General features: G+C 42.7%; 1 protein-coding gene across 1 annotated transcript in view; it reads left to right on the forward strand.

Moving 5' to 3' along the window:
* The window catches only part of LOC121537727 (rho guanine nucleotide exchange factor 12), a 164,832-nt gene that overhangs the window by 120,569 nt on the left and 24,254 nt on the right, over positions 1-20,009 (forward strand). The window contains exons 14-22 of the mRNA XM_045206985.1: positions 3,579-3,677; positions 5,734-5,776; positions 6,137-6,242; positions 9,623-9,760; positions 11,091-11,123; positions 12,970-13,084; positions 13,871-13,976; positions 18,012-18,242; positions 19,458-19,611. Coding sequence (XP_045062920.1) covers positions 3,579-3,677; positions 5,734-5,776; positions 6,137-6,242; positions 9,623-9,760; positions 11,091-11,123; positions 12,970-13,084; positions 13,871-13,976; positions 18,012-18,242; positions 19,458-19,611 — 1,025 coding nt within the window. The remainder of the gene's footprint in view (positions 1-3,578; positions 3,678-5,733; positions 5,777-6,136; positions 6,243-9,622; positions 9,761-11,090; positions 11,124-12,969; positions 13,085-13,870; positions 13,977-18,011; positions 18,243-19,457; positions 19,612-20,009) is intronic.

A 20,009-nucleotide genomic window follows, 5' to 3' on the forward strand; every position in this document is an offset into this window, starting at 1 on the left:
TGAGGTTGCTACAACCTAGCCTGTGAATGAAAGTTTACAACGTAGGTGCACACAGGTCGAGAGACACATTTGAGATGACAGACAGTGACACATGGACAGACAGTGACATTCAATACCGCCTTGCACACTCTTGCCTGCATCTAGCTGATATCATTAGTCCAACAGTTGCAAACAAGAGTTTTTATTGGACAAATTCAAGTATGTTTATCCCCGTTTTGTTCTGTTTGCTTCCGTTTAAGAAACGTTTTTCAACAGAATTGGCAGAATGAATATACCCCTGATCATGCGTAAATACACAGCCACGTTGTATTCCTTCTCGCATGCGCTCTCCTCCTCTCACCTCTTCCCTTCGCTTGTGGACTTCAATGCACAACACATCAGCTGGATGTGACCAGGTGAAAAAACCTTTCCAAGCCAAACCACTACACACAGCCTACATCGTTGTCACAATTTTAGCTAAAGTAACGTCATAGTCAGCATAGCTAATAGAACTAACGTGTTAGTAAACCCGCTACAATCATGCAGTGACGTTACAGTGTACAGTCAGTAAGCAGTTACACTGGCAGGCCCCGGTGGCAATAAATTAGTAAAACCAAAAGCTTACATTGACTTGGAAGAGTTCCTGTGTTGTGTTGGATAGTCATAGCCAGCTAGCTAACATAGCATCCCTCTGTTTGAGCAGGGTGTTTCAGTAGGCTAAACGAGCTAGCTGCATTTGCTAGCTAAGTAAGTGAAAATGAAAGTGAAAAAAAAAGGACATCTCTCTCTATATAAATATCTCTCTTGCTTCTCCTTCATTTTGGAAGAAATTAATTTGTTCAAAACTGTTCAACTATTGTCTTTCTCTCTCTTTGAGTCAACTACTCACCACATTTTATGCACTGCAGTGCTAGCTAGCTGTAGCTTATGTTTTCAGTACTAGATTACTTCTTTGATTTGGTGGACAACATGTCATTTCATGCTGCAAGAGCTCTGATAGGTTGGAGGACATCCTTCGGAAGTTGTCATAATTTCTGTGTAAGTCAATGGAAGGGGGTGAGAACCATGAGCCTACTAGGTTTTGTATTGAAGTCAATGTACCTAGAGGAGGATGGAAGCTAGCTGTCCTCCGGCTACACCATGATGATACCCTACAGAGTGCTGTTGAGGCTACTGTAGACCTTCTTTGCTAATTAGTGTGTTTTAATCAATTATTTGGTGACGGGATTATATTTAGTATAGTTTTATCTAAAAAGGATAACATTTTCAATGTTTTACATGGATGGGTGGCTATTTGAAGAATCTCAAATATAAAATATATTTTGATTTGTTTAACACTTTTTTGGTAATACATGATTCCATATGTGTTATTTTATAGTTTTGATGTCTTCACTTTTTTTCTACAATGTAGAAAATAGTTTTTAAAATAAAAATAAATTTTTTTGAATTAGTAGGTGTTCTAAAACTTTTGCAGTTGAGGAACAATGGGAAAGTAATTCTGCTTTGAAAGTTGATAAACTTGTAACCCCACTTTTGAAAAAATGGCCCTTGAATGTTTTGGTACACCTAATGGGGAGCTCTTCTTTGTCTACACCCATTCAGCATCGTTCACACCCTCTTAAGCCCCACCCATCTCTTTAAGGATTCACGTGAGGCCTTGTGGTAAACACACTCTATCTCAAATCAAATAGAAGTTTATTTGTCACATACACAGGATACAGAAGGTGTAAACTCTACAGTGATAGTACTAGCATAGTAGCAATATCAAAAACAGAAAGTGTCCAGATAAAAATATTTTATAAAAATGTATCGTTATTAGATGACGCTTACCCGACACACTTGTCTAAATTGATGGGTCATATGAAGGAAATGCTATAACCACTCCCCAGCCATATCTAGCTAAGTGGATGGGTCACTATTGTCTAGACATGTACACATGTTCATGAAATACAATAGATGGCCATAATCACCCCCAGACACACCTGGCTAATTTGATGGGTCATGTAATAATCCGGCCGAAGTGGAGTCTTTTGTTAGACATGTAGCTAGCTAGGTAGCTAGCTAGCTAAACAATGAACCGGCATAACCCCAACTCATACTACTACCAATACAAACATTGTCATAGCTGTAGTATGAATCTGCAGGTAGCTAAAGCTAACAAACTAGGTTAAATGTTAGCTAGCTAACATTAGGCTATAACTAGCAATGCAAATGGATTTCTGATTAGAATAATATTGCTACACACATCATACACATAATGTTAGCTAGGGAGCCAGCAAGCTAATGTTTGCTAGCTAACTAACAGTACGCTTTAACTTGCAATAAAAACGACTTTCTGACAAAATTAGAAACTTATATCTGGAAAATTTAGCTAGACTCTTACCCGTATACATGGATGAACACTTCACGGCAGACTGGAACTTTTTAACTCTGTTTTGTTTGTAGCTACATCTTGTTTGGCCAGCTTTGTGTCAAGTCACTCCGGTTCACACTGACCGTGGCGTGTGCAGAAAGTAGCCCATCACTTTTTCCTACTGAGCTGTCAATAGCGCCTGCTAAATTCAGGGCATTTTTATTTTTTATATATATATTTTTTACATATTTAGCAGACGCTCTTATCCAGAGCGACTTACAGGAGCAATTAGGGTTAAGTGCCTTGCTCAAGGGCACATCAACAGATTTTTCACCTAGTCGGCTCGGGGATTAGAACCAGCGACCTTTCGGTTACTGGCACAATGCTCTTAACCACTAAGCTACCTACCACCCCAACATCAATGTTGTTGAGAAAAGTAGCAAAACTTGTGTAGTTCTCGATGTAACGTTATATCTTTCAAAAACGGCACTCACATTATAGACAGAAGCGTGCTACATGGCAGACCAATCCAAACTCATCTCCCGGCATGTCCAGCCCATCCATTATCTCAGCCAATCATGGCTAGCGGGAAGGTTCCGGTCTTTTTCCGTGGCTAAACCAACTAGGCTCTAATTTAACCATTTTATTCGTATTTATGGATGGAATACAAGTTTGTTATTAAGGCACATGAAAGTTCACATGTTCCAGACGGCAATTCTGCCAAAAAAACGCATTTTGATAAAAAACTAATGTTTACGTTCAAATGCCGCTCCTGAGAAGTAGTGACTTGCAACATATGCCTAGTTTCCTGAAACGAGTCACATATTTCGCCATGGAGCACGTTCTGATTGGCCAGTGAAGAGCCTCGACACACACACAACTTGTTTATTCATCAAAACCCAGCCCTTTCACTGCAATGCCAGCAAGTGTGCCGAAAATTGTAATAGTGAAAATAACACAAATATTTCTGACACATCCATGAACCTATAGCGCTACCGCTTGCGCTTAGATTTACCATTGCCTTAAATTTGTTGAAATAGAGCCCTAGGCATACAACATTCTGGTAACTGTCCCAAAATCACAATTCTTTTCAGAAAATGTCCAGGGAATTTGGTGACATTCTACAACCCTAATAAACTCTTTTTTTCTAATAGGGTACAGCAGTTACTCTCTAGCACTTTGGTGGTTTGACCCCAGAATGCATTGGTCAGTATTTAAGACCTAACCACCTCTCGTCCTCTCCTAGCTGTGCTATCTTTACGCTGACCTGTACAAGCAGACCAACTCCAAAGAGACCAGACGGATCTTCATTGATTTCTATACTTTCTTCATGGACCGAGCAGCGGTAAGACACACATGTACACATACATTATGTGGGAGCACACACAAAGGCACGCACTGACGCATGCATTTACAAATGCATACACACACACTAGCAGTTAGAGTGGCGAGCTGGCAACCGGAGGGTTGCTGGTATCAAATCCTTGATGTCATTGCCTGCCGTTGCTACCTTAAGCATCACACTTAACCTCACAAGCAACAGCTCCCAGGCACTCAGTGTGGCAGCCCCCCGCACCTCTCCAAAACCTTTATGATTTTCTGGACAAAATGTTCAAATGACATCAGTTTGACCGGTTGTAAGGAAATAGAAAGCTGTGAAAACGACCCAACATGTTCTGATAAGATTTCAGTTCGGCTTGGAAGCATATTTTATGTGGTAGAAATACTATCAGCTTTTATGATGCTGATAAAGATAGCACCTCTACAGACAGTATCTAACTCAAGATGCTGAAATAAAGAAATCATATTTCTCCACTGCTGTTCCAGAGTAAATTTGTTGCCTACATTTGGAATGTCATTTTACTGCAAGAAATGCTTAATTCTGCAGGAGTTAATATTAACGCTATGTGCGAGGTTATAGACCTACAATCAGTGTCCAGATTTCATTTTCCATTTAACCCATCTGAACAGTAGGCTATAGTTTCCTTGACGTGTCATAGGCCTATTTGAAGTCCTCGTCTTGTGACTGTCGAATTTGTACAGCACCTCACACATAACATAGCCGGCAATGCTATCATCCTCTTTTACCACTTCACCAAATATTTTCCAAACATAATTTTTCTGGCCCTCCCTTCTCTTTATTTTCAACTCTCCATTTCTCAGCTTTTCTCTAATTGAATTAAACTCCGACATTGTTCTTTTTTAGCCTCCGTGGATTGACATTAACTTTTTCTGCCCGTTCCCAAAAGTATTTGACGATTGGCGTGTAGGCTATTTGGTGCACGTACAGGCCCTAAATCTTAGGCTTATGCACTAGTGCCAGATAGCCTAACATAATTAAAGAAAAACCTCAATGTAGCCTATAGATATAAATTGCACAATAATTATACATTTATGGATTTTTTAAGGTATTGTTTTCTCTTTATTCAACCTGCCAATCACCCACCCACCCTTCATCCACACAGTATTTCATGACCCTAAACCCACGCTGCGGATATAACCGCGGTGACTGCGGGTTATGAGTCAACACGCGCATTACTTGCGTTTGTGTGTGAATTAAAACCCCAGCACCATCCATTAGTTCCTCTTTTTGCCTCTCTCTTCTGCTCCTGTCTCTTCTGCTCCTCTTTCTTCTGCTCCTATCTCTTCTGCTCCTCTTTCTTCTGCTCCTCTCTCTTCTGCTCCTCTCTCTTCTGCTCCTCTCTCTTCTGCTCCTCTTTCTTCTACTCCTCTCTCTTCTGCTCCTCTCTCTTCTGCTCCTCTCTCTTCTGCTCCTGTCTCTTCTGCTCCTCTTTCTTCTGCTCCTATCTCTTCTGCTCCTCTCTCTTCTGCTCCTCTTTCTTCTGCTCCTATCTCTTCTGCTCCTCTCTCTTCTGCTCCTCTTTCTTCTGCTCCTCTCTCTTCTGCTCCTCTCTCTTCTGCTCCTCTCTCTTCTGCTCCTCTCTCTTCTGCTCCTCTTTCTTCTGCTCCTCTTTCTTCTACTCCTCTCTCTTCTGCTCCTCTTTCTTCTACCCCTCTCTCTTCTACTCTTTCTTCTACTCCTCTCTCTTCTGCTCCTCTCTCTTCTGCTCCTCTCTCTTCTCTCTTCTGCTCCTCTCTCTTCTACTCCTCTCTCTTCTGCTCCTCTCTCTTCTGCTCCTCTCTCTTCTCTCCAGTCTTCCTTCTGTTGCCTGAGGAATCTTTGTCCACTAAGTGTGTGAGTGTGTCTGGACAGCCAAGTTCCTTTACTAACGGTGTGCTTCTGCTGATCTCCAAGATGCTTAGTATCCTCTTAAATGTACAGTCTTTATCTGCTATGATGGGTGCAAAGGAAATGGTATTTGTGTTTGTTGGGATTGAATTGCTGAAAGTCTCTGTTCTTTTTTTGCTAAGATACTTGAAACTCTCTCTTTCTCTTGCAGAATTTGAAAGTAGCTGTGCCTGAGTCTATTGCCTCTGAACTAGGTAAGATGGTTCAACCCTTTTTGTTTACACTTAATCCTCTCAGATCTTGTATAAGTTTAGCAACAGTTATAGCAATACAGTACTGTATCGTCTACTGTAATTGATTAGAACGTTTCCAAAAAAGGGAGACAGCTTGAAACTGTGTGAGTGCAGTTGGCCCGTGTAGCTCAGTTGGTAGAGCATGGCGCTTGCAACGCTAGGGTTGTGGGTTCGATTCCCACGGGGGGCCAGTATGAGAAAAAAAAGATGTATGCACTAACTGTAAAGTTGCTCTGGATAAGAGCCTCTGCTAAATGACTGTAATGTGTGTGTCTAAATGTGTGTATGTCTGTTGACTAACATGCTGTTGTGTGTTCCCAGATCGGCGGAGACCTGAGCTGATCCCAGAGGAGCTGCACAGACAGTACACACAGCTGCTACAGGACACACTGCTACCAGACATCCAGGGGAACCTAGAGGACTTCAGGTCACACACACACACACATTCAGACAGACACATGTACACCAGTGGCGGTCAGTGCCGTTTAAGATGAGGGAGGACACATTTTTTTCATGAGCATGGCCTTATTTCTATTACAGCATATTGGATGACTGTCATTCATATTCCATTCACCCAGTTCAATGTAACAGCGATAGGTTTAGACTACTACATCATACTCAAATTTTCCCTATACCCATCATGAGGTTGCTACAACCTAGCCTATTAAATAAAGTTTACAACGTAGCTGCACACAGGTCGAGAGACAAATTTGAGGTGACAGACAGTGACACATGGACAGACAGTGACATTCAATACCGCCTTGCACATTCTTGCCTGCATCTAGCTGATATCATTAGTCCAACAGTTGCAAACGAGAGTTTCTATTGGACAAATTCAAGTATGTTTATCCCCATTTTGTTCCGTTTGCTTCTGTTTAAGAAACGTTTTTCAACAGAATTGTCAGAATGAATATACCCCTGATCATGCGTAAATACACAGCCACGTTGTATTCCTTCTCGCATGCGCTCTCCTCCTCTCACCTCTTCCCTTCGCTTGTGGACATCAATCCACAACACATCAGCTGGATGTGACCAGGCGAAAAAACCTTTCCAAGCCAAACCGCTACACACAGCCTACATCGTTGTCACAATTTTAGCTAAGGTAACGTCATAGTCAGCAAAGCTAATAGAACTAACGCGTTAGTAAACCCGCTACAATCATGCAGTGACGTTACAGTGTACAGTCAGTAAGCAGTTACACCGGCAGGCCTCGGTGGCAATAAATTAGAAAACCAAAAGTTTACATTGACTTGGAAGAGTTCCTGTGTTGGGTTGGATAGTCATAGCCAGCTAGCTAACATAGCATCCCTCTGTTTGAGCAGGGTGTTTCAGTAGGCTAAACTAGCTAGCTGCATTTGCTAGCTAAGTAAGTGAAACTGAAAGTGAAAAAAAAAAGACAAATCTCTCTCTATATACAGTGGGGAGAACAAGTATTTGATACACTGCCGATTTTGCAGGTTTTCCTACTTACAAAGCATGTAGAGGTCTGTAATTTTTTATCATAGGTACACTTCAACTGTGAGAGACGGAATCTAAAATAAAAATCCAGAAAATCACGTTGTATGATTTTTAAGTAATTAATTTGCATTTTATTGCATGACATAAGTATTTGATCACCTACCAACCAGTAAGAATTCCGGCTCTCACAGACCTGTTAGTTTTTCTTTAAGAAGCCCTCCTGTTCTCCACTCATTACCTGTATTAACTGCACCTGTTTGAACTCATTACCTGTATAAAAGACACCTGTCCACACACTCAATCAAACAGACTCCAACCTCTCCACAATGGCCAAGACCAGAGAGCTGTGTAAGGACATCAGGGATACAATTGTAGACCTGCACAAGGCTGGGATGGGTTACAGGACAATAGGCAAGCAGCTTGGTGAGAAGGCAACAACTGTTGGTGCAATTATTAGAAAATGGAAGAAGTTCAAGATGACGGTCAATCACCCTCGGTCTGGGGCTCCATGCAAGATCTCACCTCGTGGGGCATCAATGATCATGAGGAAGGTGAGGGATCAGCCCAGAACTACACGGCAGGACCTGGTCAATGACCTGAAGAGAGCTGGGACCACAGTCTCAAAGAAAACCATTAGTAACACACTATGCCATCATGGATTAAAATCCTGCAGCGCACGCAAGGTCCCCCTGCTCAAGCCAGCGCATGTCCAGGCCCGTCTGAAGTTTGCCAATGACCATCTGGATGATCCAGAGGAGGAATGGGAGAAGGTCATGTGGTCTGATGAGACAAAAATAGAGCTTTTTGGTCTAAACTCCACTCGCCGTGTTTGGAGGAAGAAGAAGGATGAGTACAACCCCAAGCCGTGAAGCATGGAGGTGGAAACATCATTCTTTGGGGATGCTTTTCTGTAAATGGGGACAGGACGACTGCACCGTATTGAGGGGAGGATGGATTGGTCCATGTATCGCGAGATCTTGGCCAACAATCTCCTTCCCTCAGTAAGAGCATTGAAGATGGGTCGTGGCTGGGTCTTCCAGCATGACAACGACCCGAAACACACAGCCAGGGCAACTAAGGAGTGGCTCCGTAAGAAGCATCTCAAGGTCCTGGAGTGGCCTAGCCAGTCTCCAGACCTGAACCCAATAGAAAATCTTTGGAGGGAGCTGAAAGTCCGTATTGCCCAGCGACAGCCCCGAAACCTGAAGGATCTGGAGAAGGTCTGTATGGAGGAGTGGGCCAAAATCCCTGCTGCAGTGTGTGCAAACCTGGTCAAGACCTACAGGAAACATATGATCTCTGTAATTGCAAACAAAGGTGTCTGTACCAAATATTAAGTTCTGCTTTTCTGATGTATCAAATACTTATGTCATGCAATAAAATGCAAATTAATTACTTAAAAATCATACAATGTGATTTTCTGGATTAGATTCCGTCTCTCACAGTTGAAGTGTACCTATGATAACAATTACAGACCTCTACATGCTTTGTAAGTAGGAAAACCTGCAAAATCGGCAGTGTATCAAATACTTGTTCTCCCCACTGTATATATTTCTCTCTTGCTTCTCCTTCATTTTGGAATAAATTAATTTGTTAAAAACTGTTCAACTATTGTCTTTGTCTCTCTTTGAGTCAATTACTCACCACATTTTATGCACTGCAGTGCTAGCTAGCTGTAGCTTATGCTTTCAGTACTAGATTCATTATCTGATTCTTTGATTGGGTGGACAACATGTCATTTCATGCTGCAAGAGCTCTGATATGTTGGAGGACATCCTCCGGAAGTTGTCATAATTACTGTGTAAGCCGATGGAAGGGGGTGAGAACCATGAGCCTCCTAAGTTTTGTATTGAAGTCAATGTACCTAGAGGAGGACGGAAGCTAGCTGTCCTCCGGCTACACCATCGTGCTACCCTACAGAGTGCTGTTGAGGCTACTGTAGACCTTCTTTGCTAAATAGTGTGTTTTAATCAATTATTTGGTGATGTGATTATATTTAGTATAGTTTTATCTAAAAAGGAAAACTTTTTCAATGCTTTATCATTTTTATTTTTATGAATTTCACTGAGAAGACTGGTCTTCCCCTTCCTCCTCTGAGGAGTCTCCACTGATATACACAGTCTCTTTTTTTCTCTCTCTCTCTCTCTCACACACACACACACACAAACCCACACACCATAAATGCACACTACAAACACACACGTGAGCACACTCACACTTCTCAAAGATGATGATTTGCACATAATTAATGAATGGATTAATCATACGTGTTTGTTTGCGTGTGGGCGCGCATGTGTCTGCCTGTGTCTGTCTGTGCATCTGTGCTTATCTGCCTATATGTGTCTACAGGCAGAAGCGCAGCATGGGTCTGACCCTGGCAGAGGGGGAGCTGGCTAAGCTGGACACAGAGAGGGTGAGAGACCGCGTGGCGCTGGAGAGAGAACGCTCCTGTGCCGAACACATAATCTCCAAGATAGAGGACGTGCTGTAAGTCTCTGAAATACATGCATACACACACAGGGACAGAAAAACGTGCGCGCAACACAGTGACAGAAACACGTGCGACATGGCACAAGAGTCAGGTCGAATACAGCTGTTGGCTCTGTTTTCCACGTACCCTTTGAGATAGACAGGAGGCGAGTGTAGTATACAATTGCACATTCTTTCTTACACACACACACATGCCACTACAAACACAGGAGCATGATGTTATCAGCTCCATAAGGATGATCTAGTCTGGTAATGGCATAAGGTGTAGGTTAGAGTACAATAGAGTGTTGTCTCCAGTTACTGTGTGTGTGTAGAATAAATTGTACCACATGCACACACACAGACACACCGACACACACACACACAGACATTCTGGGGGTTATTTCCAGGTCAGTGAGTGCTTGCGTGTCTCTGCAACTCCGGGCCTCAAACACTCCAAACTGGACAGATCACAGGGATTTAGATAGATAGATAGAGCTCTATCTTCTCACTCTCCGAAGACCGTCTCTCCTCCCTGAAATGCAGCCTTTTGTTTTGTGTTTTTGATGTCAGTGTGAAGTTTTAGGCCATTTCGGCATGTACTGTAACTAATAGCTACCAATGTTTTGACGTTTGCATGCCCATGCAGATTTGGGCCTTTTGAAACTGCGGTGCAAATATTTCTGTCCTTTGGGGTTTTGTTTGATAAGATAATAAACCTCAGTCGGTGTCTCTACTTACTGTTGTGAGTTATAATAGTAGAATATACCAGGTGCAATTTCGAAATTTGGTTGTCCATCAGCAGTTTTTCTCTTGTTGTCAGTCACTGACAGTCACTCAATTAGCCCATGTCAGCTACATTTTTTTTAGATTGGTAAATTAGTCTAGCCAGCTATCAAACCTTGTAGTAATCATGGTCAATTACCGACCGGGGGGCCCCCATTGATTTTGTTTGTCACCCTCACTCAGATATCATATTAAAAACTGCAAACATTTCTCTCCACCCTATGGCAAAATGTGAAGAATTGCAGGAAATTAACTCAAACTTTTTTCTCTCTCTACTGTCAAGAGGGGTGGGTGGGGCAACAAAATGTCACTTAGCGCCCCAAAAAGGCTAGGACCTGCTCTGACTGCATGTGTGGGTATGGATGTGGGTATGCAGACCCTCATGATGAGTTCAGATTTTTTGTGGCCCCCACCCCTATCAAAGTTGCCCATCCCTGAGATAAAGGCTAATGGAACTGTATTGCCATTACACCAGAAGACTTCACATTTGTCCTTTTGTAGTATAAGGGAAACTGTGTGTGGTGTGTGTCAGTTAACCCTGTGTGTGTTTTTCTCCTTCCAGGCTGACGTCACAGCCCACAGAAGAGGAGAAGTGGTAAGAAGGGGGATCTTTCCATGTACAGTGTCTAACTATAACCAAATGATGTTAGAATAAGTCTAGGACTCAATAGGTCTGTTGTCATACTAGAGTCTAGACAGTGGAAGTAGCGGTGTTGATTGTTGAATGAATTCAAGTGAGTGTGTGTTGTCATACAGTGGTTGTAGCGGGGTGTGGGCGGCAGGTAGCCTAGCGGTTAAGAGCATTGGGCCAGTAACTGAAAGGTTGATGGTTCGAATCCCTGAGCCGACTAGGTGAAAAATCTATCGAAGTGCCCTTGAGCAAGGCACAACCCAAATTGCTCCTGTAAGTTGCTCTGGATAAGAGTGTCTGCTAAATGACTAAAATGTAAATGTATGTATTCAATTACTCGTCAAGGTGAATCACACATACTTTATCTGGGCCAGTATTCTCTGTGTAGGAGTGCTGATCTAAGATAATTTCGCCCCTTTTGGATCATAATTAATATTATTATATTGACAGGGGGGACCTGATCCTAGATCCGCACCCCTACTATCATACGCTTTGTGAATGCGGGCCCTGTTCTGAAGTCAATGTGTATTGGAATCAGGTTCTCTGATACTTGGTTTAATACTCTATTCAGTGATTATTAGCGAGCTGGACACAGTCAAGAAACTGTATGAATGTAGGTCCATTATATTTTATACATAGTTTCGATTTGGTTTGAGTCATTTTAAAGTATATTGAGTTGCATGAATTCCATCAGCATGTTGTGTATCCATCCTGTGAGAAAAGCTGTTGGAGTGGCACAGGTTACTTTTGCCCAAAAGTAGTGCACTATATAGGGAATAGGGTTCCATTTGTGATGCATCCTGAGAGTCTGCCATCAGTGGTTATCATAGTGTCCTCTCACTCTATCTGCTGGAGATCTGTGGTACTACACACTTTCAGTTAGGTCGTGTTCATTAGGCACCAAATGGTAGAAAACAGACCGAAAGGGGGAGGGACTACCTGGTCTTGACCAATGCAAAAAGCCCATTTTAGTTTTCTGTTGCAAAACGTTTTCGGTTGCACGCCCTTATGAACACGACCCTGTTTTGAGATAATTAATCGTATTGAAGAATAAGGTGATAGTAAAAACTGATCAGGTCAGGTTTAAAGAAACGTGACCTAACCTTTTCATTCGATTTTCCCCAAATGTACTTCTAGTGATTGATAACGTGTCATATTAGACTGTTTTCAAAGAGCCTTGGGAGACATTTATGTATCATGAGATTTTCTTTTAGAAAATATAATTATTATTTCAGTTAATCAATATGATGGTTGAATGATTATAAATTATTTCATATTATTAAGATCAAGATGGCTGTACTGGACCTTTAATGTTAATTAAAAGTGTATTAATGGTAATATTAACAGTTAATTAAAGACATGCTCCAGAACTTTGGCACTACTAAGTATTTTTTAAACCTCCCGCTTTGGGCTGGATGTGTCAATGTGTAGTTCATACATGCATAATCTATGAGCAGAATTACTGTCTTACCTCAATTACCCACGAAATCCCTAGTTTGAAAGCAACAGTTTTTCTGGAAGCTGTGCTGCACCATTTTCCCTACAAATTGCTAGGGCCCTAGCAATTTGAGTTCAACCAATGAGCTTCAGCCCCTCACCGTATGAATGACTAGCAACATGCACATGATGCACCAACAGCAGAGCGAGAGAGAGAGCAATGACATGGTGCACATATCTGCACATATGTGACGTAGTACGCAATTATCTAGGATCACTTTTTGCTCGTGAGCGCTACTTTCAGAACTACTGGCTAAAAAGTATACAAAAGTACCAGAGAATCCCTTTAATAGTGTATTGTGTTGTGTTCCAGCACTACTATGCAGTATGTCATCCTCACCTATATGAAACATCTGGGAGTTAAAGTGAAGGAACCGCGTAGCCTAGAGCCCAAACGAGTCCGCATCAACTTCCTGCCCAAGATCAAGGTACAACACACACACACCTAGACGCATCAATTATGCATTTGAGCACAATACCGTAGTCTTTTACTGCTTGTAGGAACTTCACTTTTTAGTACTACCCAATTGGTAGTTACAGTCTTGTCCCATCGCTGCAACTCCTGTACGGACCCGGGAGAGAGCCATGCATTCTCCGCAACACGACCGCGCCAAGCCGCATGCTTCCTGACACCAATGTGTCGGAGGAAACACCGTACAGCTGGTGACTGAAGTCAGTGTGCATGCGCCCAGCCGCCACAAGGAGTCACTAGAGCGCGATGGGACAGGGACATGCCAGCCAAACCCTCCTCTAACCCGGACGACGCTGGGCCAATTGTACGGTGCCTCATGGGTCTCCCGGTCGCGACCGGCTGCAACACAGCCCGGGATCGAACCCGGGTCTGTAGTGACGCCTCTAGCACTGCAGTGCCTTAGACCGCTGCACCACTCAAGAGGCCAGGAATTCACATTTGATGTAGCATAAATCATTCTGTTTCTTCCCATGGTGGCACTGTTTTACTCACACTTGTTAACATTATTCCAGGGCAGCGTTCAGCAGGGTGCAATGTTGTGCAATGTTCAGATAGTAGCATAGCATAGAACAAACATGCCTCTCTGACATGTAGAATATGTGTAATGAAGGATAAAGGATCACATCAGCTCTATTCATGACATGTCTATCTGCAACGTTCCACAACGTTTGCTTACTAAATGTGGCCCAGCTTTAAATTCTCTGACTGGGTGGTTTGAATTTGTTTTTGTTCTGTGGAGCAGAAGAGCATCAAAACTGAGAAAGAGGGGGAGGAGAAGGTGAAGAAGCCTCGTTTTCCAAACATCCTCGGCCCTCCTCGTCGGCCCAGCCGTGTGGACTCAACTTCAAGTAAGTGTAGAAGTCTACAAAGTGTTCCCTCCTAGTGTGCAGCACCAGTGTGGAACAAAAAAAACACAATGGTTAGTTTGAGATGCGTAACAGGCTCTGTAGTGATGTCAAATATCAAGTTGAGATATGATGTTAATATTGAGCCTGTTACACATCTCAAACTAACCATTGTAATTTTTTGTAATTCTTAACTTTTTTTGAGATTCTCAACGATTCCATTTCGATTCAGTCAATTCAGGAAGTAAACTGAAATTCCAATAACGAGTTTTCCTCATAGAAAAGCATTGAGAAAGTTCTGAATTGGAATTTCAGTTCACTTCCTGATTTTACTGAATTGAAATGGAATTGACCCAAACCCTGAGAGGAATCCACGTAAAAAAGCCACAATTCCTGACATTTAATCCTAGTAGAAATTCCCTGTCTTAGGTCAGTTAGGATCACCACTTTATTTTAAGAATGTGAAATGTCAGTATAATAGTAGAGAGAATTATTTCTTTCAGTTTTATTTCTTTCATCACATTCCCAGTGGGTCAGAAGTTTACATACACTCAATTAGTGTCAATTATTGCTTTTAAATTGTTTAACTTGGGTCAAACGTTTCGTGTAGCCTTCCACAAGCTTCCCACAATAAGTTGGGTGAATTTTGGCCCATTCCTCCTGACAGAGCTGGTGTAACTGAGTCAGGTTTGTAGGCCTCCTTGCTCGCACAGCTTTTTCAGTTCTTCCCATACATTTTCTATATGATTGAGGTCAGGGCTTTGTGATGGCCACTTTGTTGTCCTTAAGCCATTTTGCCACAACTTTGGAGGTATGCTTAGGGTCATTGTCCATTTGGAAGACCCATTTGCGACCAAGCTTTAACTTCCTGACTGATGTCTTGAGATGTTGCTTCAATATATCCACATAATTTTCCTTCCTCATGATGCCATCTATTTTGTGAAGTGCACCAGTCCCTCCTGCAGCAAAGCACCCCCACAGCATGATGCTGCCACCCCCGTGCTTCACGTTGGGATGGTGTTCTTCGGCTAGCAAGCATCCCCCTTTTTCCTCCAAACATAACTATGGTCATTATGGCCAAACAGTTCTATTTTTGTTTCATCAGACCAGAGGACATTTCTCCAAAAAGTACAATCTTTGTCCCCATGTGCAGTTGCAAACCGTAGTCTGACTTTTTTATGGTGGTTTTTGAGCAGTGGCTTCTTCCTTGCTGAGCGGCCTTTCAGTGTGGATATAGATACTTTTGTACCTGTTTCCTCCAGCATCTTCACAAGATCCTTTGCTGTTGTTCTGGGATTGATTTGCACTTTTTGCACCAAATTACGTTCGTCTCTAGGAGACAGAACACGTCTCCTTCCTGAGCGGTATGACGGCTGCGTGGTCCCATGGTGTTTATACTTGCGTACTGTTGTTTGTACAGATGAACGTGGTACCTTCAGGCATTTGGAAATTGCTCCCAAGGATGAACCAGACTTGTGGAGGTCTACAATTTGTTTTCTGAGGTCTTGGCTGATTTATTTTTGATTTCCCATGATGTCAAGCAAAGAGGCACTGAGTTTGAAGGTAGGCCTTGAAAGACATCCACAGGTACACCTCCAATTTACTCAAATGATGTCAATTAGCCTATCAGAGCTTCTAAAGCCATGACATCCATTTCTGGAATTTTCCAAGCTGTTTAAAGGCACAGTCAACTTAGTGTATGTAAACTTCTGACCCACTGGAATTGTGATACAGTGAATTATAAGTGAAATAATCTGTCTGTAAACAATTGTTGCGAAAATTACTTGTGTCATGCACAAAGTAGATGTCCTAACCGACTTGCCAAAACTATAGTTTGTTAACAAGAAAGTTGTGGAGTGGTCAAAATGATTGGCACCCCTGTTTTCAATACTTTTGTATGTATTGTACTTTATTTTTTCCCCTTGTGAGAATAACGACACTGTGATTATTGTGGATAGTCGGTTAATATAATAGTTCGTTTAAACGTTTATATGCTTTGGAAGAATAACAATTTCCCTAATAATCCTGTTTACATGAAATCAGGCTACTGATGGTACTTTTGATAAAAGCAGAAAATTGGCAATCAAAATAAACGTTCTACCACAGTGACCATGTTATTTTTGCGAAGACTTTGATTCTGAGTTCAGACATATAAGGTTTATGTGAAAACTATTTATAAGATGCATACTTTCAGTTTTTCCGAACTCACTTCACTCGCGCATAAGAGGGAGCCTTAGTTTTTCTGCTAAGGGGACAGGACAACTTCACCGCATCAAATGGGTCGTGGATGGGGATTCCAGCATGACAATGACCCAAAACACACGGCCAAGGCAACAAAGGAGTGGCTCAAGAAGAAGCACATTAAGGTCCTGGAGTGGCCTAGCCTGTGGAGGGAGCTGAAGGTTTGAGTTGCCAAACGTCAGCCTCGAAACCTTAATGACTTGGAGAAGATCTGCAAAGAGGAGCGGAACAAAATCCCTCCTGAGATGTGTGCAAACCTGGTAGCCAACTACAAGAAATGTCTGACCTCTGTGATTGCCAACAAGGGTTTTGCCACCAAGTACTAAGTAATGTTTTGCAGAGGGGTCAAATACTTATTTCCCTCATTAAAATGGAAATCTATTTATAACATTTTTGTTATGCGTTTTTCTGGATTTTTTTGTTGTTATTCTGTCTCTCACTGTTCAAATAAACCTACCATTAAAATTATAGACTGATCATTTCTTTATCAGTGGACAAAAGTACAAAATCAGCAGGGGATCAAATACTTTTTTCCCTCACTGTATTTTTTGCACATATTGCCCAGCTCTACTCTGGTGTCAAAATTACCCCAGTCGGTAGCATGAAGGTTAAATGATGCGCAAAGCCACGAACCCTAAGACTCCTCCAGAAATAACAGGAAATTGTATACTTCTGACATCAAAGCCAACAACAAGCTACTGACGTAATACAGTATTATGGAAAATCTACAGTGTGCCTGTCTTTCATATGTCCACTCAACCATAGTCCCTCATGTATTATATAGATTATATATTTAAATATCTGTGATGAACATGAATTCAACTACTCAACTGGCATCCTTTCTTCAAATGAGATGTATTCATAAATGTGTACAGTATGGTCATACTTTGGTAGAACCACTGAACAAGCTAAATCTGTGTGATCTGTCCCTACAGTAGCATTCCTATTAGTGCACTTTCTCTGTCACAGCCCAGAGCAGGTCTTGCCTTCTCAATAGATGCCATTTAACCGGCTGTCACAATCTCCGTACAATCAGCACGAACCCCTCGGGATGTAGCGTTCAACAGTGCATCCCACAGAGCACATCTTGATGTTCTTCTTTATCAATAGCTACCGCAGCGCTTTTCCATTTCAGATAAGCGCGCTCTTCCATCCACCGTCACTTGTTACGCTCTGTGTCGCCCAGTACTCTCTCTCTCCTGAGCTGTCACTTCATTCTCTCTTTCCAGATCCTTGATATCCTTCGTCTGCTTCAATTCAAACCACAGGTTTTCAATGAGGTTCAGTGGAAGCAAAATAGCCCCATAACATCAAAGATCCACTACTATATTGTACTGTAGGTATGAGGTACTTTTCTGCATATGCTTCTGTTTTTCAACACCAAATCCATCACTGGTGTTTGTGGCCAAGGAGCTCTATTTTCATGTAAAGTGACCATAGCACCTCCTAGAGTTTGATAAATGGCATTGACACTTGGTTTGGAACCGGTGCTATTGTCAGAAGACATGAAAATAGAGCTCTTTGGCCACGACATCAGTGGTGGGTTTGGCCTTAAAAACAGAAGCATATGCAGGAAAGTACTTCGTACCTAAGGTAAAATATGGTGGTGGATCTTTGATGTCATGGGGCTATTTGGCTTCCACTGGTCCTGGGGCCATTGTTAAGGTCAATGGCATCATGAACTTTATTACCGTGGATTGCCCATGGATATGTGAGCTACAGTACTGACTGTAGTTTATTTTAACATGCACGTGTGCTTGTGTGTTTGTTTGTTTGCTTGTTTGTGTGTGTGTGTAGTCAGCAAGGCCATAGAGATGAACAAGCAGCGGGGCCCCCAGAAGCAGCTCTCCCAGCCTGCCCTAAGCGTCCCCGATCACCCAGAATCCTCAGCGGGCAGCACCCGCGGCAGCCAATCCAGCGAACCAGGCTTGGATGTGGCCACCCACCCCTCTGCCTTCATCGCAACACCCCCCCACAGTGCCCCAGCCAGCCAGGGCTCCGACCCCACAGGACGCGATTTTGACTCGGGTAAGGACCCCTTGTCTCTTCCCCACCCCCATGCCTTTCCTCCTTACTCTTTCTTCCTATTTGCCTTTTCCTCTCCAATTCTCTCGAATAATGATAGAAGGTAAAGGACTGTGTTATAGCGCTGAAGTGCTTTTCCAAGTGCTCAAATTGCTATATATTTGAGGGGCGGACTCACCTCATCCAATATCAACTATCTCTTTCTCTCTCTCTCTCTCTCTCTCTCTCTCTCTCTCTCTCTCTCTCTCTCTCTCTCTCTCTCTGCTCTCTCTGTCTCTCTCTGTCTCTCTCTCGCTCGCTCTCTCTCGCTCTCTCTCGCTCTCTCTCTGTCTCTCTCTCTGTCTCTCTCTCTCTCTCTCTCTCTCTCTCTCTCTCTCTCTCTCTCTCTCTCTCTCTCTCTCTCTCTCTCTCTCTCTCTCTCTCTCCATGTCTTCCCTCTAGCTTCCTCTCTAGCTTCCTCTCTATATTTCCCTGCACCACCCCATCCCTATCTCTCCCACGCTGTTTGTTTGCCTTTGTTCTGTGGTCCACTCCTCTCTGACAAGTTCGCTCCCTGGCTTTTTGTTGTCAGGACTTCATTACACTGGCTTAGCCTGTCTTACAGTGGCCCAGCCTTCTCGAAAATAATAGCCTTCTTTGGTTCTTCTTGTTTATTCATAATTGGGGGGCGGCCTTATTGTCCGAATGTCGTCTAGTCTTTGTCTGCATATGATCTGTCGAAACAACCCCTCTCTATTTTAGTTTTGGACGTCCTGCTATATCTCATACGGATATTCTTTCTTGCACTGCTTTTAGACTAAAGGGGATCTTTTTTTTGTTCCATCACACGATAAGACAATGAACACAGCGTAAATGTGGACTAACATGCTTCTCTTCGATGGAGATCTTGTTTGACCTTCTGAATGAAGAAACTTCTGTGAGCCTTCACCGTATTACTTAGGACATTATTGCCTCCTGTAGGACTTAAGTGGAGTAGAATATGACTTTATTAATTTACATGGAGAGGAACATTCACCCTGGTAGAATTGAATACAGCTTTATTAATCCACTTGGAGAGGGACATTGTGGATTTAGGATCAGTCTTGCCTTTTAGATCACAGCGAAAATAGGATTACAGGGCCAGTAGGGACATGATTGTAGATCAGCACTCTTACTCAGAGATGCTTTTTACATACAGCCCCTGACCTCTCCTCTCCTCCTTTGTTCTCTCCTCTCCAGGTCTCACTCCCTCCTCTGCCCTGCCCAGACTGAGCTCTGACGGGCTCCACTCGGGCGACGCCCAGGACAGGATGGCCCACACCACCAGCACACGCTTTGACTTCAGCCCCTGCACCCTGGACCAATTGCAGGAGGAGGAGCGCGAGAGTGACAGGTAAGTACGGGACAAGGTCATGGTGTCAGGGGTTGGATTAAACTCATGCTGACTATGCGGTGCTAACTGCTAGACCACACAAGCCACAGGGTCTATACACTTTTGATTGTATCTGTCTTATTATAACACACAGCTAGGTGTTGATTATACTTTGGGGAATATACAACTTAAATATGGAGGTGGATAGACATGGGGGCTTGGAATCATTGCCATCATTGGACATTCCTAGACAGTCGCGACCATTGTCATTCGAAATTCAGGCTAATGGGGCCATTGAAGTCAATTGGCTCCATGAGCCTTTTTCACGTGACCTTTTTTTTTTTAGAAAGTGCTATTTATTTATTTTACTAAACTATGAGGTAAGCGAGAAAACATGAATCAATGTATTTTACAACCCA

The sequence above is a fragment of the Coregonus clupeaformis genome, chromosome 24 (assembly GCF_020615455.1).
Source record: "Coregonus clupeaformis isolate EN_2021a chromosome 24, ASM2061545v1, whole genome shotgun sequence".
NCBI classification, from domain to species: Eukaryota; Metazoa; Chordata; class Actinopteri; order Salmoniformes; family Salmonidae; genus Coregonus; species Coregonus clupeaformis.